At 35.7% G+C, this 22831-nt stretch overlaps 1 protein-coding gene across 1 annotated transcript in view; it reads right to left on the reverse strand.

The window, feature by feature from the left end:
* Nucleotides 1-4421: 4421 nt before the first annotated feature.
* Nucleotides 4422-22831, reverse strand: part of PHF14 (PHD finger protein 14) — a 166408-nt gene continuing 147998 nt past the window's right edge. The window contains 1 exon segment of the mRNA XM_082043954.1: nucleotides 4422-5265. Within this exon segment, the coding sequence (XP_081900080.1) occupies nucleotides 5191-5265 (75 nt within the window). The 3' untranslated portion in view covers nucleotides 4422-5190.

The raw sequence follows: 22831 nt of genomic DNA on the forward strand, positions 1-22831 counted from the left end.
ATATTCGCTGTAAAACCTGTTGGCAACTTTATCCTGTAAAGGAATATACTTTATTCTTCCAATAGAAACTGGCAGCAGAAGTATGTCTCAGAGTAGTGACATTAACTGCGTTCAGTTGTATTTCCTTCTTTGTGGGACTTCTAATTGCTTGCTAGAATGCTACAGCCTGCACTGCTTTACTTGAATTAACACAGGCAATGAGGTGCTCTTGGCTTGTTCTGATATACTACTCTTCTACCATAAGATGGCAGCCATAGTACATAAACTTTCAATAATATACTACACAATTATTGGAGCAATATGTATACAATGTTCACTACTGTCCTTACTTGCATGAACCAGAAAAAAAATGGTCTCACTGTACCATTATCTGCTACGGCATTCATGATATGCTATTAGTTCATCATTGCAGCTCTTTCAAAACAACATGACTTGGCAAGAAAAAAAAAAAAATAATAAAAATTTGATCAGGCAGAAAATGACTGTATTTTTGGTTAAAGTGCAGAACAATAGCACAATATAGGTATGGTATAGCTTTTGTTTTTATTCAGCTGCTTAATATGCTGTAGGTATAAATGAGAGACTTAAACCAAGCATCAAAACTGAACCTTTCAGACGTTAATGTGATGATAGCTGTGTTATTATGAGCCTAATGATATCTAGTGCACACAAGAATACATAGGTGTCATGCTGGGAAACCAATGATCTGGCTCTCATTCTGACTGCAGGCAAAGAGTATCTCATCAAAGCTATAAATTTCATGAGTCTGTTCCCAAATTTAAAACCCTTAAGGAAATGGCTTTCATGGTTCAACAGTTTTAAAGGGTTGCTCTTACTTGGCTTTGTAACAAGGAAATTAATAGTTATTCCAAAACAAATCAGAATTATGCCATAGCTGCATGCATTTTCATGCTGTTGCCTTCAGCATTCTACTTCCTTCTCCAGATAACATCACTGCAGAATCCACATTGAATTCACCGTGGGGAAACATTTATTACCTGCTATGATTTCACACTATAGCCTTAGATAGGTGATAGAAGTAGTTTACTCATTGCTATGTAAAAATTGTTTTCTTTAGGTCATGTGAAATAGAGTCAGTTTCTAATCAACCTTCACTTTTCACAGACTAAAGCCTATCCAGCCTAATGTCAGGGAGAGTTAGTTTCTGTTGTGTGATGCGGAGCAACCAACCAAGAGGCAGACGGCTTATGGGAATGCAATAACAAGAAGCACTGAAGTGATATACTTCTCTACCAGCATTTTTTTTCCACTTTAAAAATTCTGACTGTGCAAATACTGAAGCACTTGAAAGGAACAACCATGTTTAAATAATTTTCTTAAAGGTATACAAATGCTTTCTAATGAGCAGAAAATGAATGTTGTGTTAGGATTAGCTGTTGTATGTCACATTTCATGCATATAATGTTCTACAACTAGTGCTGTTCAGGATAAAAACCATAAATGAGCATCAGTGTAGCAATATATTTCAATGTACTAGAATATGTCCAGTGTAGCAATATATTTCAATGCATCATTAACAAAATACTGTGGATTTTCATTTAACCAGTGAGAAGTTACACATATACTAGTATTAAAATACCAAGATATATTTCCTTCTGTGCAGGATCCTTATGATTGCACATTTTAGAAACAACTATTTCAATGTCTATGGAGCTACAAATGGGAGATTAAGGGCACCTGTGTCAAAAGTAGCTTCACTTTTTCAGCCCATGCCAATCATTTCGAGTCCTATCTTCAATGTGAGAATGTAGCATTCAGAATAAGAATATCTGCATGAAAACAATTAGGTAATTAGTGTTGGAGTCCACAAAATTCTCAATAGCCCACTGTTCCACAGAGAGAAAGAGCAAACATGGAGGACTGACCAAAAACACATGGTAATCTATCCTAGACTGCACAAAAGCAGTAAATTTTCTTTAATCTGAGGAAAATCAGAGTTTTTCCAAAAGCATGGAAAATATAATTATCCTCTAAGCCACCCTGAAATAGCTATCACTGGTGCAAAACAGAAAACTGCAATTCCCAACTGGGGAGCATCGCCATTGTCACACATGAGAGGGATGGAGTGGGAAACAAATAGTTTTCCATCTAGATTTTCAGAGCAGCACGTGATTTTTATCATTAAATAATGGCATAGAGAGAGAGAGAATAAAACACAAAGGATATTATAACTGGCTGCTCGGGTACATATTCATGGGAGTGTCTGTGTATATTTATATTTATTTATATATTTCTCCACAAAAATGGCTGTAATAGTTGAATTAAAGCTGTGTAAAATCTTGCTCATCCCATCTCTAAATTAGTCTTTCAGCATATTCAGACAAGCTTTGAGCCTCATCCTACAGGAGCTGGGATGCTTCCAGCATCCAAGCTGGATTGTGTTTGACTGCAGCATGGACATATCTTTAATAAAAGCCACAATATTCTGCATCAGTTTTTTGACTTAGTTCTGATGAAGAGTTAGCACTCAAAAGCATCATGTAATGTAATGTAGGACTGTTGCAGCCATCTGCTTAACCCAGTGCATTGTATCCAAAAAAACCTCTAGACACTGAGATAAAAATATATGGTGAAAATGAAATTCATGCTGGTAGTCTGAAAACTCAAGAATACACACAAAAAAAATCAATTAATCTGCAAATTTTAATTTAATTACAATCAACACAAAGGAAGTAAAGTCACCTATTTTGTATAGTCTTTATTTGATCTTAATCCATTAAAATAACCCTCTATTTAGTAAAAAATGTCAACACAAGTCATTACATAGGTCTTCCACATTTTTCTGGAGGGGATTGCATTTTGATTCAGTCACATTTGTCACCTTAAACCCAGCTGATTATTATAACAGTACTGGTTATTAATATTTTGCAGTGAAAATCTCTCAATTCTGGTGTTTGAATTTTGAGTTAAATAACCAAGGCACAGGTTTCTAATTATCAACCCTGACTGTAGACTTCTGGTGACCTATGTTGGTTTTCTGAAAAAGAAGTTACCTAAAAGTATGATTTATGATACATTTTGTATATCATATGATATGATTATACTTTGTATATAGTATGATATGATTGTACTTTCACATTTAATTTTAAGAATTTTTGAAAGATACAGAAATATTCCTTTTAAGCTCATCAGCTTTATGTATTAAATGGAGGCTTCTGTATCTTTCAATATCTGAACTGTTTTTCTCACTCAGGTGTTTGAGGGCCATGTATTTTCATAGAAAACCTGAACACCAAATAACCGCTTTTCTCATGTTATGCACCCATAAAGTTCCAGGCTATCACAGAGCTTAGACTCACAGCAAAAGGACAAACCTGCTGCCATGAACTGAATGGAAACAGATTATTTTGCACAAATGAGACCTTATCTCCTAATTTCAGACAGGATAATTGGGATGGACAAACCCAAACACCAAGTGCACTGGGGGTAGGAGTGGGCAGAGAGGCCAAGGCGTGGCCGTAATCCATCCCAGCCAGTAACTCCCCCTGCCATTGCCCTATCTTTGTGTAAGCCCTGTGTAAAACCTCATTCTCTCACCTTTTCTCACAAGTTGCTCGTTCTGTCCTTCAAAATTGAGAGGCCTTTCAGCCCTTTCCAATGGCAAGCCTCCTTGTCCTTCAGATCTTGACGAGTCCTAAGCTCTGAGAACTGACCTTGGTTTTCTGGGTTAGCCAGAGAAAAAAGAAAAACATTCACTTTGTTCTAGTCTGTCCTGTGATCCTACACACCACTGCACAGAGAATGGTCCATAAGGTCCTGCATGGTAAATCTGTGCTTCTCTCCTTCCTAAATGTCTCTTCTACTGCAGTAAAGACAAAATCATATTCCGCCTCCTTTCTGAGGTGGCTACAGTGGTTGATTGGCACCAAATGGACCAATGCTGAATTTATTTTATATGCTAATTTACATGATAGCTGCATTCGTTAAAATGAGATCTAGTGTTATTAAACTCCTGTAGAGTAATTGTGATTGAAATTCGTCCACGAGCTACACACATTTGAACCTCATGAACCAGAAAAGAATTTATAAAAGATATTGCTTAAGCACAGGCATGTTGTTTTTAAAATATCTGAAACTATAACTTATACAGACAGGATAAAATTGAGGATGAATACTATTTACAATCTGATTTAACACTCAATATATAGAATAAGAGTAAGAATATAGAAGAGTGGGAAAAAAGTGAACTTTTTCAGTCGAGGACAATTCATTTCTCCTAGAGCAAGATAAGCTTCACTCACGACACTTCAGTGAGCATTGCTCTAATCTTAAAACAGAATCAGTAAGATTTTTGGCTTCTTGCAACCCGTGAAACTATCAGGCTATAAACTTATATCTGAGTTTCTGGTACTAACCTTCCCATTTACTGATCTGAACAGGCTACAAAGCAGAAGTAAATCAGAAACCAAAATGATGAGTACAGGAAGAAAGGCTTTTTATTTTAGATTTTCACTACTCACTTACAGGTCTAATGACACAGCAAGAAGTTATCTTATTCTGTTAGAACGGAAAGACTAGTGTGAAGGAATTTGACCTGTGAAGGATGGCCTAACCAAGACAAAAGCTTGACATTCATTAAATCATCACATGAAGATGGAAAAGTTTTACATGGAAGAAAATGATAATGCAACATGAAGCCAATTAAAAAAATCACATGAGATACAAACATGTAAAACTAATTACTTACGAAAACATATTGTGCACACCAAAAAATTCTTACCTCCACTCAGTCCTTGGCAACATTTACTTTAACCACTGATCAGAAGAAATTTCAGAACTCATTTAGTAGAATACACTTTTCTAACATTTAAGAATCAAAGCTCTTGCTCAGAAATACCAAAATATGTCTGAGTTATAACTATCCTTTAGGGATAACACTGCTTTGTAGAGTAAAAAAAGAATTGACCTGTTTGCTTAGCAAATGGTATTAGTGATGAATAGTTTTCTATACCCTGTTCAAAAAGCTTTTAGAATTTTATTGGTATGGTTCTGATAATTCAGCTTTTAATGCAATCAAGAATAACACCAGGAGCTACTTAATTAATTCCCCAGGGCAGCATGAATTTAATTTTCAATGACTTTATTGAGAACTTTTTTGTTAATTTTACAATGAGAAACTATAATCACTGTTACACAACTTGCAAATATTTCAAACAAGACAGCAATCTACTATTTTTTTGATTTTTTCTGTTCCAAATTCAGCTCCTGAGATGGATTTTCTACCTCAGCTTCATTTTCATCTTCCTGTAAAAGAAAACAAAAACCTGAGTATTCATCAACTTATTGAAGAAGTACACTTTTCCTATTTATGCATTGGTATAGAATTCTGTACAGACTTCTGTCATCTTTTGCCTGATCAATAAGCATAAAAATAAGCAAAAAATGTCATTAATTCTAGCATTTGATTTTGCTTAAGAATTGAAAAAAAATCATAATAACAATAAAATTTTATATTAGTCTAATCACCTACATTTGTAGTAGAAGAATAATTTGATGAGTAAATATTTCACTGACCCATTTACTGGATGGTTACATGAAGAAATTACAAAACCATACACGGATGACGGGATATTAAAACGTCTGCAGTAGACTGCATTGCACACCTTTCCTTTGTTCTTGACCAGAGGTTTCCACTAAATTACTTTCAAATGCAAGAACTTTCATCATTGTTCTAAAAATTACTTTTGAAAAGCATCTGCCATTGAAAAATGTTTCATTTTTTTGAGACCAGATACGTTTACTTCACCATTTGATAAAAGACAATAAATTCAACTCCAGAGACACTTTATGTGCTGCAGCATCATATTTTTGTCCCATCTAGCATATTTTCTTGACAGGTCTGCCAATTTTCCAATTACTTGTACCACCATATGTTATCTGAAGATCAGTCAGGTCTAAAATAGGAAACACGAGCATGTCAGGCAGCAGCATGCTTACAATATTCTACAGCTTCAGCTCCAAGAGTTGGGCTCATAATTCACTACAGGTTCCTCTGGATCTCACTGGAAAAATGAAGCGACATCATAATGCCCTTTTCCATAGGAATGGATGCTATTTTGTGTCCAGTACAAAATTGTGACCTCCAAACTATAAACTACAGAAGGCTGAGAAAACTGTTTTATAAGGTAACTTGCAACCCATCACATCATGTACAGTCCTTATCACACATTCAAAGTACAGCCAGTTTTCCTGCCTGCATTCCAATTCAATATACAGAGAATCTTCCTTGTTCCAAAACCAGAAAGGAGAGCAAATGAACAGACATTTGGGAGCGAAGAAATGTCCTGGCTGCTGTAACACATCACAGGGTAACACTTGAGAGAAAGGAAATGTTAGGGACATTAGGTGGGACCCAGGAAACCAGAGTGCAGTTTCATGCTTTAAAACAGCACCTTTATTTTTCTATGAAAATAACTTTAACTTTTGTTTCTCAGTCCTCCTTTCACCATCAAGGAGTGTTTTGTAAGGATAACTATAATAAAGATTTAGAGGTACAAAATACACAGGAAGATCACGTGGGCAGCACAAAATAGAACAGCAATGGAAAATCTCATTTTAAAAAATGTGGTCTTGTATTATGTTACACAACAGTAAAATAAAATTGAAAAGCTAGTTGTTCTATTAAAGAAACATAAACTCCAAACCATTCTGCTTCTAAATTCTCCCTCTTTTGGGGATAGGCTAAGCACTGAGATATATTTACATGACTGACCACCAAAGGCTAAATGCACTTTTTTCTTATCTTTCTGGAATGCCATCTCTTCACATGTAGTGAGCCCTGTGTTTCTTTTAGTTATGGTGAGGAAACATGTCTGTGCAAGTGTGTGAAACCAAAGATTGTTGACTCATTGAAATTACAACTGTAGCATATATTCAACAGAGTGTAATGTATAGTACACATAGAAAGGTCAAGCTTCTAAAGAAAATAAAGGCAAGGCAGAATGAAAAACAACAATGGAGCAGCACGTAACTAAGCTTGGTGTACGGCTTACAGGTGACAAGAATATCTTTGAATAAAAAAAAACACTCACAGAAGCTTTTGGCTGCTATAGAAAAATTGCCAGGTCCTTTCATGAAGGATTTGTTAATAAAAGAACAGCAAATCTGCATGTTCCTGAAAGCCCTTAACTACAGAAGTTGTATCCCTACTGACCTCAATGCCAACTAATCCACCTTCTTCACACACAACCTGCCATTATTCCAACATCTTGAGGTGTGTTCCCTCATACAGGGAATATAAACCCTACACAGTCATTCTTTCCCCAGCACACTTGACATACTGCTTAGGGCTCCCTCTTCTAACAGAGTGAGCATCCTGAGATTTCAGATGCTACAAGAAAAAGATGTGGTCGTACCTTCACTGAGCACTATATGAGGGTGAAGGGATATTAGGCTAAATACTGAACATCTGCTTTCTGAGTATTTTTTGTGGACAAAAAGGTTTTATTCAATGAAAGAGGTTTTGTAACAAAATCTTCTGGCTTTGTGTAAACTTGATGGCTGAGTGGCTATGGCAAGTGCAGGATCTGCTCTTTGTCAGTACTCACAAGAGGGAAGCATTGCAGTGCCAAGCTCTTTCCTTTGTTCATCTGCTGTTGCTTCAAACAGGTAAAACATATTTGAACAAGTAAAATCTAACAGCAGAGTATGATTTTATTTATGTGGGCAGGTTCCCACACACAAGTAATTCGGGTCTCTTTTTGCTATTTTGATATGTTACGCATATCTTGATATTGATATATTTCTGAATAGTATTGTATTAAAACATGCTCCATGTAACATATCTTAATTTTGTAGAGGTGCTTCTGCCCTATCCCTATTTCCAAGAACAGAAACTCACATATTGAAACAGAAATTTGAGTATCTGTGAACATGGGTGACTACCGTGCAAAACTAAGAGTAATGATGATTCGTCTTTCTCATAGTATGAATTATCAAGGGGATAAAACTTTTGCTTTGTCAGATATGTCTTCAGCCAGATCAGTTCCCAGACCTGTGTGCTACTACATGAACAACAGTGCTAGAATGAAAGAGATGGCAGAAATGATTGATGGGGACACTGGAAAATATGAACCACCAGTTCTGGCACCCATGCAGCTTTCTGCCAGAAAAAGAAGTGACAGCAGTGGCCTCAGAATGGCAAACTTACTAATGACTAAAAATTAGCAGAAAATTTTGAGACGTGAACTCCTATATACTATATGAAGTGCAATATCACTGCCAGTATACTTGGGAAAGATTTGAACTGGCAATTTAGAGCACACATTAATTATACTCCAAGATGAGAAGGCTCATGATTATTCCAGTTTGCTGACATTGCAAAATTTATATGATTTTTTTTTTTTTTTAATAGCCCAAGAGGCACCCCAATGATTGCACACAGAATACTGAATTGGTTGGAGTTTCTAATATCATTAATAATGTTTGAATTTTCAGCTAAATAGCCTATAGAGCCTAATTATCAAGAAATTATGCCAAACAGACTGCAGATTAAACACATTTAATATATTTGTTTTACTAATTACCACCTATCATTATCATCATTATAATGCTTTTAATTCTGATGGATAGCAAAGGAAAACCTTTTATTTTTATGTTATCTGTTAAAAACCAGTCCATGATGGCAGTGTGTAAAGTTGTTATTACCAGTGGCTACACGGCAGATGAAATACTGAATTCCAGTTTGTTTCACAGAAATTCAGTTCACACTATTTATATTAATGCCTCGCATCTCTATTTTGTGTTACTATTTATTTTGCTCTCAGCTCCCTATGACACTACTGTCTAGTGCTTTCTGACCTAAAATTTCTGAAAGATAGAACAGTCATTTCGATGTTTAAATGTTCAATGATCAAAGTAGTTTTTGTTAGCAGATGTCAGAAATCAAACTTCTCTCCATATCTTTTCTGACTACAGACAACTATAGCCTTGAATATTATACAGTGAGTTTTGAACACTCTCCTAAAAGATGCCTGAGCACAGATCTTCTAAGAGGAGCAAAGGGAAGTGAATCCCTCAGGACTGTATTACTACTCATACTGAAAACGTGCATTTAACAGCCCAAAGATTATTTTCATATTGAAATGAATGATGTTTACTACTCTGAAATTGTCATTCTTTCATATTTATAATACAAAATCAACAGTGATAAGGAAAAGGACAAAGGGCTTTATAAAGTGCTGTTAAACCCCTGATCTTGAATTGAAATATCAGCTCAGAAGCTGCTTAAGCAACTGATTACTGGACATTTCATCAGCATCCTGATGACACTGATGGACCTTCCACATCATCTTTTCTGCTACATCCTCTCCTCAGGTATCCCTCTTTTCCCTGATGGAAACCAGATATTGGATTAAATGGTCCACTGTATGATCTACAGATGTCTTCAAGTGTCCTATGGATATCTTTTCCTTCGAACTACTGGGTCTACACTTGGTAGATGTGCATTTATGGGTCAAGTAACAGAACAGGGCCAAGAATTTAAAACTGAGACCCTATAATCTGTCACCTAAATAAGTGCTGTGAATTATTAATAAAGTATTGAGCATTCAATTACTTTGCTGAAGTTAATAGGAATATTTTGATATGTAGACGTCTAAGTGCCAAAAACTAAAGGTAAGAAGCTGACTTTTAAGATCCTATTTCTGAAAATTTTGATCTGACAGTTGAGAGAGACTGTCATATAACTTCATCCTCTTTGAAAGCATGTTTAAGGTCAACTACAAATGGCATTCCAAGCAGAGAATAACAGGTCCCGTGTGGAAAGTTAATTTTGTAATAATTATTCCAGAATATACCCCTGTAGACAAATTCTGGCATTAAAAAAAAAAAGGCCTAGAAACAGGGGTTTTGGTGTCCCTTTCTCTTTTTTCCCCTCTCCAAACAATTTCATTCAAAATGAGGAGAATTTCTTTTTCTTCCATTAGTTAATGATATGAAACTGGAAGATGACAGTGAATTAGACAATTCTTAACTCTGCAGGGAATCTGACACTACTCTGTATGTAGGACAGATCACAGCTGTGCTAGAAAATGCACCAGTTCATAGATTTCTGCATTACACCACACCTGCAATTTCTCAAGTTGCATTACAAAGGTATACTTAACAAAATAAACTTTCCATTGTGTCCTTGGCAAATTGTACCCCCTATTCTAAACTTAATAAAGAGCCGTATATTACAGTATGATGTAAATAAACAGCAGAATAATAAGAAATATGTAAATATCCTACTATAATGAGGAATGACGAGATCTCTACACTATCACATAGTGTAGAAATACCACCTGAAAAATACGTAACACCAAATCCTGATATTATACTTTCAATTTTCATAGTATCTTACCCCAAAAGAGCTGTAATATGACCAATCTACTAAGCTCCAGTGAGGGCGTATAGCTGGTATTTCCTCTCCTGCCTCAAAGATTCTAGCTAGCAACATACCAGTAGAAAGTAGGTAAAAATACTTTTAATAGTTTTCAAAAACGTATCAGGAGAAAGTACTTTAGAAACTACAAGAACTTTACTTTTTGTATGTTAAAGTCTAGTTTTCCAATTTCACAGTCCAAATTTGGAGCAAAAGGAGTTACAGGGCTAAAAATGGGGAATTCAATCAGTTTCTGTTACATCGGCAAAAGGTAAGCATCGCACACTAAAATGTAAAAGTTATTTTTCTTCCAAAGCCTATGCAATCTTCTTCAAACGTATCACTGACAACCTTTATAATGAAGAGAGATGCAAAAATACAGAGTACTATTGGAACAGTTCTTTACCAATGGATATTAGAAGCAAATATAAATTTCTTGCGATAGATGACAGTTTTCTGTCACCACAGCTCTGCACTGATAAGGCAGCTGTTTGTTTCCCAAGAAAAGGAGACCCTTGCTACATGGATCATTTTCATAGTGACAGCCTTGACAAGTTTGACATTTGCTTCATGAAGTATTCTGAAGCAGCCATCAAGAAAATGTCCCCTCCGGGACCACTGGCAGGCTGACAGCCGTACCTTTTAATGCGCATCTCCATTAGTTCTTACTGTCAAAGGCCACCAAATTCCTTCAACAAAAATATCTGCTGAGCTGGTACATTAAAAAATGAATGAACTAACCGTTATAATGTAAGTAAACATGACACCAATTAACTGGAAGCAGCTCTCCGCCCCATTTTGTTCAGTAAAAAGAGCGACGTTTAACTGTTGGAGGTTTCCTCCAGCGATGCAGTACGTGGCATCGTGCTCTAGGTGGCAATGCAAGGCCAGGAGAACTGCTACAGTTTTACACTAAAGCTCCTCTTAAGAAGTAACAAGCAGCTGCATGTTTATCACAAGTTCTTTCCTTCAACTTGCACTCATACAAGAACTTTAAGTCTTTTTGAAATGTTTGTCAGTGTTCTGTATTTTCTATTTCCTGGTTTCTAATTCTGATTATACAGATAAATGTACCATCGCAAGAGCCCTTACAGTCAAATTTCATTTAACGCTTAGTACAGAAGTGGAATATCATGCCAGATTTCTAATCCTCCATCTGTTTCTCTCGTTTTTAGGAGGCAACCATTCCACTGAGTGGCCCTTTTGGCTGACTGCCACTACAGTTGGGATGCTCTTCAGGGCAGGTGGTGCTTGAAACCCAACCATTGTTTTACAAATTCAGCTGATTCTCCTTGAAGAAAGTAGAGGAAAATGTTTCCTTTTTAACAATTTGAGTGCTTAAGTTTTAGGTTTATAAACTTTAGACTGTATCTATAAATGCTTAGATATCACAAAGTTGAAACATCAACTAAGAAAGAGATGAAAAGCAACTTTCATGAGATCTAATACATCTGTAGGGGACCGGCCTCCTTAACTCCACACTGGTCTGAGACTGCACACTTGGGTTAAGCCTTCAAGTCTGACACTGTCCTGATTAACATAAGTTAATTATAATACTTACCTCTGTGCATATATAAACATTTACATATATATACATATATGTGTGTATATATATATATGTATATATATATACGGAAACCACAACAGCATTTTCTACTTATGTGAAAATGTAATCATTATTTTTATGAATTATAAATTAAAACAGAAAGTTTCACTTTATTTATACTCATAATACTACTACAGAATAATATTGCATAGCCTAGAAATGCATATTGTAATAAAATCAAGACTATTTTAAAGATTCATGGTTATACTCCCACCTTATTTACACTACATATTTACTAATTTCTAAGCAGCAAAACTTCATGTTTGTATTCTTGATACAAGGAAATAAATGGCTTCTGCTTAAAATAGCTACAAGAACAAAAGGTGCTCAGACCAACAATAAGGAATTAATGCCTCCTTTAAACAATCTCATTCCTAAGCACTGTTTAATTAAAACCAAACCAACCAACCAAACAAAAAAACATACACACAACAAAACAACTGGTTACTTTTTAACTGCCTAATTGTTAGGCTATATATGTATATTGGTAGTTATTAAGTGACGGCTGAAGATTTTTTGTCATATTTTAACTGTTTTCACAAATAAGTTTAGCTATTGATAGCCTTTTATGAAGAGGTCTGAACGTTGCATCCAAAATGATTAACAACATCAAATAGAAAAGCAGGAACAACTGAGTTATACAAAAATGCTTCTGTAAGCTACAGTCAAGAAGTGCTGCTTATAGTCATTGGCAGATGAAAGACATCACTCTAAACATCACTGAAGCACACATTTTTAACAAAAAAAGATAGCACTACCACGTGAAAGGAATGAATTTATCTCAATAAGAGAAAATCTAGGAAATGTTTTAGGAAAAATGAGTGCGTTGCATGCTTCTGACCAAAATTAATTAGAGTTTTAATGTTTTACATTTCCACCATAATTCTCTAAATGGTGCATTTATTTCATAGTAATAAACACTCGGTTCATTAAGTAAAGTTCAAAATCTGTGTTAGTCGCTACATTTAACAACCTTTGGCCCTCTTCTTCAATATTTCTTGATTCACGTTTCCAAAGCATTGAATAAGCAATTGAGGAACACAATTACATTTCATGACTCTGCATATTTAGGATTCTTATTTCATCTAAGACAAAAGGCAATTAATCTACCATTCTGTACTGAATTCCAACTTTAGTGAGCCATGATAGATACTGAAATGAACTTACAGGAAATGCTTAATTAAATTACTGTAAAAAGCATAACCAAAGTTTTTTCTTTCCTTATGACAAAAGAAAATGCACATTTAATGAGAAAAGGTTTACTGGAGTATTATAAATTTGATAACTTGGGAATTCATGAAAATATTGGTATAATGTGACAGCTAACAATTCAGAAAGCTTTTTTTTTCGCTTTCTTTTACATTTCATCAGAACATTACACCTGAGTACAGCCATGAAATTCCATTGAGGCTCAAGGCATAAAAGATGGATCTTTCAATGGCATTAATGTGATGACATAAGAGTCTGAACAATATAGCAAAGGCCTTTATTTTAGTCATCTGTTTTCCAAAATGTGATATAGCTAAATGCTGTAAATATGGCTTTACATCTGTGGTAATATCGAATGTCTATATTTAGTTACAGTGCACGAAGTTGCAGACAAATTTCATAAAAATGGACAAAGCTGTAGAAGTAGATGGAGGACAGGCTATGACAGCAAACAGAACCTGTGCTGCTGCTGAAGAAATCAGAGACGGAAGACACTTGTTTCAATGATTTCAACATGCATTAAATAAAATCCCCAAAAGAGTATTCTAGGCTAGGACCAGATCAACATCTTCACGCTAACAACCCAGGTACAATCCCTTAGGGAAGACCTTCCCTGATGTTATCATCCATTTAATCTCAATTAACACTACCACCGTGGACCTACCCAGAAGTCAAAATCATTCCTTTACAAGTTATATAAACATACTTTTAATTCAACAATATAACCGAAACATTTGGCTATGGACCTGATACCAAACAAGACAAGAAATCTATGGCTTAAAAGCTAAAATTCAGTTGGTTTGATGGCAAAGGAAAGCTTGCAGATTCATTTGGGTTCATATTTTTAATTTATTTTTGTGTTTGAAGGTAGAATTTACTGTTCCGATCTTGTAACAATGCCTGAACTGTTCCATTTCATACAGTAGATCAATTCAGCTATATTTGAAACATCAAGGTTGTATTGGTAACAAACACATAGTCAATGCTGAGTCAAAATTGTAAAATTTAATATACCAAGGTTTCATTAGTTTCAAGCTGATCAGCTTCAAAACTAAAAATATGAATATATTAGCTTTAACATTAGAATGAATTATTTTCAATCCCCACTTGTCTTTGCATTTCCAAGTGAGGTTCTATAGCCAAATGTTATTTAATTCAGTGGGTATACTGAGGGATGTTTTAGTAATGTGTCATGATAGCGATTTTGCTTCACTGTAATTTTTTTTAAGTCAGAATCTGATGAAACTCTTTCAACTGGAAATATTACAATGTCCAACCATTTAAAGTAACACTATCATCAAAATGAACTTTGCAAAAATCTGCCCTGTAAAAGCAGCATCTGCCTTCAAACACACACTGATACTTTTCCAAAATTTCTTCTCTAACAACATTTATACACTAAAAAAATATACATATAAGCTGCCTTTCAGAAATTTAGAATCAAATTAATTGACAAACCTCACCTCAGTGCAGGTAGTCACCACAGCCAGGGTTCCTTACAGGTTTGTGGTGCATTTCTTTCTGATAAATCCAGAAGTTACTGTTTCACTGTACTACATCAAAGCCATCCTAAGGTTTGTCAACAGCTTGCTTCCCATCTCTCCCTACCCTCCAACAAATCACACATAACTTTGTTGGAAGAGCGGGAGAAAAAAAATACTTTGATGTGATTCAATTACTGAAAAGCTATATTCTAAAAGATTCCCAAAGCTAGGGAAAATTGGCTATAACTAATTAGCGTTTTGCATATTTATGGTAGAAGAGCTCATTACAGAGCTCACATTATAAATCATTACTTATCTATTTTTTCCTTAAAATACTGAAGCCACTTAATATCATTTATCGAAACCCCTTTTGAAGCTTGCTAAACTCCATTCCTCAGAAGACTACTCACTCAGAAGGTTTTTTTGTCTCCCATTTCGTTATATCACAGTGCTTCCAAGACATAATACTCTTCACAACGATTAAGGGCCACAACTTGCAAACACATATGCATGCATCATTACACTCAACTCATCGGATCACTGAACTAAACAGTACTATTTAGTGGGGTTATGTATGAAATATACTGTAGAAAAAGGCTTCTCTGGAATCGAATACTGAATTTAAACAGCCCCCAGATCAAGCACGACATTTAAATTATGGGTATTTAAGAGGAAGTTGAGGCTATTTTCAGATGGCTATTTTTTCCTGAAATCCTAGTGCTGCCAGTCAGCTGCCTTCAAAGAGTTCGTGCCCCAAACCTTACACAGGGTCAGTGATGCCCCGCAGAGACTTTCGGTAGTTGCTGCTCGCTGCTCTCATACTACACCTGCTCTAACTCCCAGTGTTAACTAACAATGCCTATCACATGCTTACATATTCATTCATTTAACTTTGTTATAATCTATTTGTCTGGTTTTATTTGCTGGATTTTTTCCTTCTGCACATCCAGACTTCAAGTGGACTGAAGTATTTTCAATCCATTTAAATTCAAGCAAACCTTTCAGGATGTAAGGTCAAAATAAAGGAAAACCTGAAAAATTTTGCTAGCTGTTGCTTCTCCTGTCCATTCAAACCTCCCCAATTGATGCCTTTTAAGACCTGGATACAGAAAGGCTTCTAGCTCCTTTCAAGATTTTGCTGTTCAATTTGATAAATGGTTATATATTGATATAATATTTAACTATAATATTATCAAAATTTTTGCCAAGCTATGTCATGCCACGTCCTGTACAAATACATACGGAGAGTCTGATCTTATCTTGAAGAGTCTAAAATTAGTTATGAAAAAAATGAAAGAAGGACAAGAATTAAAACATCATAAAAGCTAAGAGGGTCAGCATGCTGGGCATGTATCTCAATCACACTTTTGTGCCAAGTAGGGTTAATAAATGAAGAATGATTAAAAACTGATTATCATCAAAATGTGTATAAAACTATTTCATGTATAAATACTCTACATTTCTTTATAAATCAAAAATACTGACTGTACAGGACAGACATTAAAAATCAGACAGTTATTGCAGATATTTTATCAAAACAGTACTGAGTCCTGAGGAGTCAGACTGTAGAGGTCTGCTTTGGGGGGGGTAATGGAATTGAGGTCAAGGTGAGAACTCCCCATATGAAGCATGGTGTGTGGAAAAAGCTGAGAAAACTTCTGTATAGTGAGCTGGAAAATGTCATTGGAGGAGAGGAAGAAATGGAGGAGTGGTATGTAGTGGGATTTTTAATCTAGAGGAGGGTCACTAACAGAAACCAGGACAAAGTTAATGCATAGTAAGTCCATAGTAAAGCAAGGTCTGAGACTCAGATGAGGAATTTCTCAACTAAAATATCTGATGTTTGTCCCCGCGCTATAATACATATTCAGTCTGGAGGGCGTGGAAATTGGACTTACTGCTACATTAAAGAACTTATCTGTAAAATGTGAATAATAATACTTTCAATGTCGGGATGGAGTTCTACACATGAAAAGACATATAAGTGCTAAATGCTGTCATTGTTATTACATTCAGAAAGCACAGAGGATTTTAAAAGCATTAACTTTTCTAGTTCAGAACATCACCTGTTCTTTCTGAAACCAGCAAAAAAGACACAAAATGAGTGCAGTTATAGCAAGAAACTGTCTAGTTCTAAATTCTGATGCACATTTTTTGTCTCTGGAAAAAGTAAACAACTGTTAATAGGAGGAATTTTATGACACTCGATAAGGTATAATATGTGGCAAGCTATAAAGCATATGAAAAATGGTTCTACTTCATGTAAATTTGTTTTTCATCAGGAAATTATTTAATTGGAAAGATGCTTTGAAATCAAACACTTCAAGAACAGCAATAATTCACTTGCCTTAGCAACACCACATTTTCATGTATAGTGAGTGTTGCCTCTACATATAAACATTTTTTCCTCTTTAAAATCTTTATTTCATGTGGAAAAATAAAAGGCAGAATTTCCTTTCACATATATAAAACTTTAATTACAGGAGGAGACCTATTGGTACTGCCTAACAGGTTAAGAGACTTGCTCTAAACAGAGCTGTCACTAATACAGTATTTACATTTACAAAGTGATTTTTGCATGAATGGGATTGTTCCAGGCTGAAAACAACATTTTTAATACCATAAACAAACAAGAGATGAATACACAAAATGAACTGTTTAACAGGGTTTTATGCACCCCCTGTGTATTGTATTTGGAAATGAAGTCCTTAAACTCAGAGGCGGAGGGATTCTCCATGGATTAGAAGAGACACTCGCAGTCCTTTCAGCAGCATCCTTTTATACAAAATTTGGCACTAACACTCTGTTTGCTTCAGCAAATGACTTCACGCTTTGCCCTTTTAATCCAATTTCCACCTTAATATAGACTAAAGTGTAGAGAAAATACTGAAAGACAATGCTTGGAAATAAACTGCATTAGACATGTAATCCAGGTGGTAATCCAGTCCCACACAGTCAGCTCCTCATTAACTGAGAAATTTAACCCACAGATAGTTTCATACAAACCAGCATTCAGCATTGGCTATTACTGGATATAAATCTGACACATCAAAATATGACTCAACAAGGCAGGTAAGAGGCTAAGTCTGCCAAAAGTAAAGGAAAGCCACAATAATTGATTGTAAGCCTTATCCCAACTTTAGTAGCTGGGATTTGTAGGTTATTATGGCATAAGGTACTTTGCTGGTGCAGCCCATAAGTGTATAAGCTACCTTATTCAGCAAGAGCGTCCCCATTAGCAGGTCTTATCTTCCTCTTTTCTATAGGCCTAAGCACTGATATGTACCTTGAACACCCATCCCACAGCAGACAGCAGCCTATTCAGAAAATGCTTATTCATAATTTACTGCCATGGAAAACAATAATTTCCTAGTCAATGAACACTGCTACTGTTGCTATTTCTTTCTTAGACTTATTAACCACAGATGACAGGTCAGACAACATCCGGAAAATGACAGGTAGTTGTGGATACCGACAGCTTGATACCTATGTGTCCTGGCAAAAATGGCCAGAAAACCAGCATCACCGTGTCTCCCTTGCAGAAGCTTTGGGTCTATTGATAAATCAAAGGCAACACAACATTGCTGCTCATTGCTTGTGGATGTGATGTCAGACACAGTGAGACTCAGCTACTAAAATCAAAGCCAAAAATTCAACAACTTAACATGATGAAAGCATACAAACAAGAGTTTCCTATCACAATATTTGGTGCCACAACCCTTTTTATCCTAGCCAAACTACTATCTATTCATAGAGGTCTCTCTATTTAATTCATGCCTTGAGCAGAAGCAGGAGAAAGAAAACAGTGCCTACTCAAATTAAAAGCAGATTTCAGTAAACTAATGGATTACAGTCCTATAACTCAGAATCTGCAGAAAGCACAGTGCAAGGGCGTCAGGAGCCAGAGCTCACTGGCAGCTCACTCTGATGACCTCCAGAACCCAACTGTAGGTCTCCCACTTCCCTTCACAGTGGGAAAACACATCAAATATAAGCCAAGGGCAGGTAACTCAAGTTAATTCTGTAGCCTGGGGATGCATACTAAGTTCTCGACTGGCTACTGCTGGCAAAAAGGAAATGATATTTTCTACCCTTTGTGAAGAGAACATTTTCTTAATGTAGTTTCTTTTGCATAGCCAAGCTTGACAGTTTTGCACACTTCTCCACAGAAAGGCAAATTGTTCCTTAATAATTTCTACAATTTCTGACAAGATATAAGGATTTTGTTTATACAGGGTATTTCAAAGTTAAACTGGTAGAAGTATAAAAGTGTGCAGGAAGAAGGCAGAAGACCCAAGAAAATGAAAAATACATTTCCCGTCAGCATTCTTTCCAAGGAGATTTGAACTGCACTTTGCCTGCACTGGCTCTCAGCAATAAGCTAGTATTCTTGCTTGATGAAAAGGATTTCCATTCCTGTCCTATGTAAAAACACAGGCTGTATCTGTGATCCTCTTTTTCCTGTTGTTTTTTCTGAGTGACTGAGGTGAGAGCTAAGATTTTTATTTTGTCTGAATAATTTCATTAAATGCAACACAGCGCTCTGCTATTCCTTGGATAAAGTCCCAAATATATTTTTTCATTTTCAAGGTCTTATCCATTGATATAAAGAATAAAAGGAAAATTTCTCCATGCCCATTTGGTTGTTTGTTTTTGAGCTGATAGCTTGAGACAAAAGCAGGTGAAAAGAACATATCGCCTTCCTCCCACAAACTATTTCCTTTAGCTGCCTTCTCAACATGTGTAGAACTTCACTCTTTAGTGGATGTTTCACCATCTATAGGCTTGGTTTCTTCAAGCTTTCACACTACATTTCTCATCTTTTTTAACCAGGAAATTTCCTGAAGATCCTTAGGATAACACTTAAGATCGTTTTGGTATCCTTTCCTTTAGACACAAGCTGTTCTTCCAGTGTTGCTGTTCTCTGCCTACTTCCTTAAGAGAACATCTTGTTTTGTCACAAGGATAAGGTAGAAATAACAGCTTACCACTTATAGATGTGTACCAGGTACAGGAATTGAGGAGATTTTCCTAGAAATAAAATATCTGGCAGTTGTTTTGCCGTTTTTTTTTTTTTTAATTCTGAATTACATTTTTTCCCCTCTAATTTGACATTTATGGGAATCCAAGAAGAAAACCAGAAAAAGGTGCCAGTTTCTCTCTCTAAAAAATTAGAAACATATTTGTGGACTGTGGCAATATGTTCCAACCAGAAAAACACCACCTATGGTGTCCATTTTGTGCTGTTTGACATAGGCACTGAATATTTCACTGATAAATGTAATTTTCAACTAATTCATCTGTCATAAAGACCTTTTAAGCCAGGAGTCCTGCTTTATAATAGGGAATAGATGAAGCAATATTTAACCTCAGGTTTATTCTGTTGAGCAACATACTTTATCCTTCTCATCAGGAATGACTGGGAGTCTTAAAAATTAAAGATTTTCAGATGAAAATATATAACACAGAAATTAATTTTCCAACTACGTGTTCATCTTTTTGTTTGTTTGTTTTAAATGACAGTCCACCTGTCTATTCCACAGCCAATAACAGCACTAGCCAGACTTCAGTCCTTACTTCTCCTTAGGGAAGAGAATTAGTCCATGACTAAATCAATAATCCTAGCTTAGCAGCATCCAGTCATTACTTGTTCCAGTATTTTATTTAATTTTCTTCTGTACCTGGAAAACTAATCTTCCAGTCTTTTCATGCAAAAGGAATTGTCAAAAACTGAAAAATTTAAGTGGGTTTGGGATGGGGTGGAGTGGAGAACTCAAGTTGCATTGTACTGGTCTTTTTGATGGTAAACTGCTATACCAGCTGTTACCCCTGAATTGTTTTGGGCTTAGTGATAGATTTCTGTCATCACTTTCATAAGCCAAACTTTTTAATATTTTAGAACTCCTATTACATGAATGTTTCATCACTCTGAAAAAAAATATTTAGATTCTAACAGTGATTATAGCAGCCTTTGTCTCAAGTGTTACAGATTTTCTGAGGAATGCAGCATGTTGTGATCATATTTATAGTAATTGAGATAATTTTTCTAACTTTTATAGACAACACCATCCTGCTTTCACCATGCCAGATGCATATTCCCCACTAATCCAAAAATGTTAAATGCATAATTTCATTTAGTTTTCTCAGGGCATATGATTCCATAACCCATAGCAAGAAAGGATAAGAAGAGTAAATTGACAACAAAATGTCGTGCCTGTCCAGACAAACGAAATGCAAATCTCAATAGCTTGGCTTCTGCATCATTCTCCTGCTTTCTACATTAACGTTTAATAAGCAGTGATTTATTAAGGCCTGCAAAATCAAGCAGTAGATACTCAGCAGTCAATACTTTTTTTTCATACTCTCCGAGAGGCACACTCAAACAAATGTGGTCTAAGAAATCAGCACTCCAGAAAGCCCTAGGGATATTCCGACTGTCTCCTCTGAAATACCACTTCCAAACACAAGATAGGCTGACTTGCTGAAATTTCGAAGCCACACACTTTCACAGCTAGCTGGAACGCTATTAGGAAAAGAGCAATATGAGTTTACTTCTGACCAATGGTAGGCTTCCTAAATAAAGTTTTTTGGTGCTGGAAGATGTGGAGCAACCTCCTCAGTGAGCATCGGGAAGATGTGAATTCTGATGCTGTAATTCAGAGGTCACCACCAGTCACTAGAAGTCTACCAGACTATAAGATCCTGCAGTTTGCTTGCCTCAGAAGCATCATGTTATGTTTGAAAAGTATAAAAGAAGTAGCAGTCAGTGTGCCTGCTCAAATGTCTTCATTTTGAGTAGAACAACATCTAAAGAAAAGTTTTAACCTAAAAAAAAAAGAAATTTACAATTTTACTTGGAGTAGTCAGTGCAAAATGGAACCATTCAAATTATTTCCTGCCTTTATTACTATTAAGTTACTGACATTCTTCATAAGGCAAAGACGACCCAGTGAATCTGCAGGACAAGACCAAACATAAACGGCTGTCTGCTGTCCAGAAAATGTCACTCTTTCCAGTATTATGCTCCTTGTAAATCACACGTGCAGAATTTATAGATACAAATGCGATCAATGTCATTGCTTCTCTCTAATAAGCAGCGGAACCTACCAGTTAAAAGAGGTTCTCATCCTGCATGTTTGAAGTACTGTGTTATTTCAAGGCCTCTTGAGGTGACTAACCAAAACTCAGAATACATAAAGAGCATAATCTTGAAAAATTTGTCTAAAAACCTGAATGAAATGTGAACAGATCTAATCAATTCGTTACTATGTGCTTTGATACAGAACCATTGGTAACTTCAACAACCATGACTCAGATTCATCTTTCCTGCATTTGAGCTCTCTGAAAGTTAGACAGTTTGCTTACACAAGATGCACTTGGTAGACAGGAGAAGGAATGCCCAGAACATAACTCATCACCCCTATCTTCACATTGTTTTTAGGATGGGATAGTGCAACAATTCCCTAATACATATGCTAAAAACATTACGGCAAGGACAGATTGCAAGCAAATAGAGTTACCCTTAACACTGTGCTACTACAGAGTGCCCATCCAAGAGTAAATTGCACTCTGTAAACACAAAAGGTAAAGATTCAGAGTCTGTAGGAACTGGAAATGCTTACAGAGGGAATTAAAATTGAAATTGCAAGTTTCTTTCAAGCTACTGATCATGCAGTTATAAAAAAGTTTTATTGCCTTATCACAGTAATTAATTTTTGTTTCGCATTAATGACATTCTTATCATGCCTAAGAAGCTAATGCAATTTGACAACAGCGAACACCATAAGATCACTTAGCTTATTCATGTCACTAGCAGGGACAAATGCATAGTTTTACAATAATGACTTTCCCAACATTCTAATTGCTTCCAAAATGAAGGACTGCTTCTGTGTTTTTGTTATAGAAAAGAAGGATTTATCCTCACATTGTCTTTTAATATCTGATTTTGTAAATAAAAGAGTTATCAAGTTTCTAGGGAGCAGTTCTAAACTGAAATGTTTGGTATACCCCATAAAATTATATTTTCATAAGTTTCCTATTAAATATCTATTAATTATATAAATACAAAATCTACTACTATTAATGAGTGACAAAAGCTAATTTTATTGCAGGAAAAAATACGGGGAGTTCAAATTAAAATTCTCATAT

This window comes from Streptopelia decaocto (genome assembly GCF_964273445.1).
Source record: "Streptopelia decaocto genome assembly, chromosome: 2".
Taxonomy (NCBI): Eukaryota; Metazoa; Chordata; class Aves; order Columbiformes; family Columbidae; genus Streptopelia; species Streptopelia decaocto.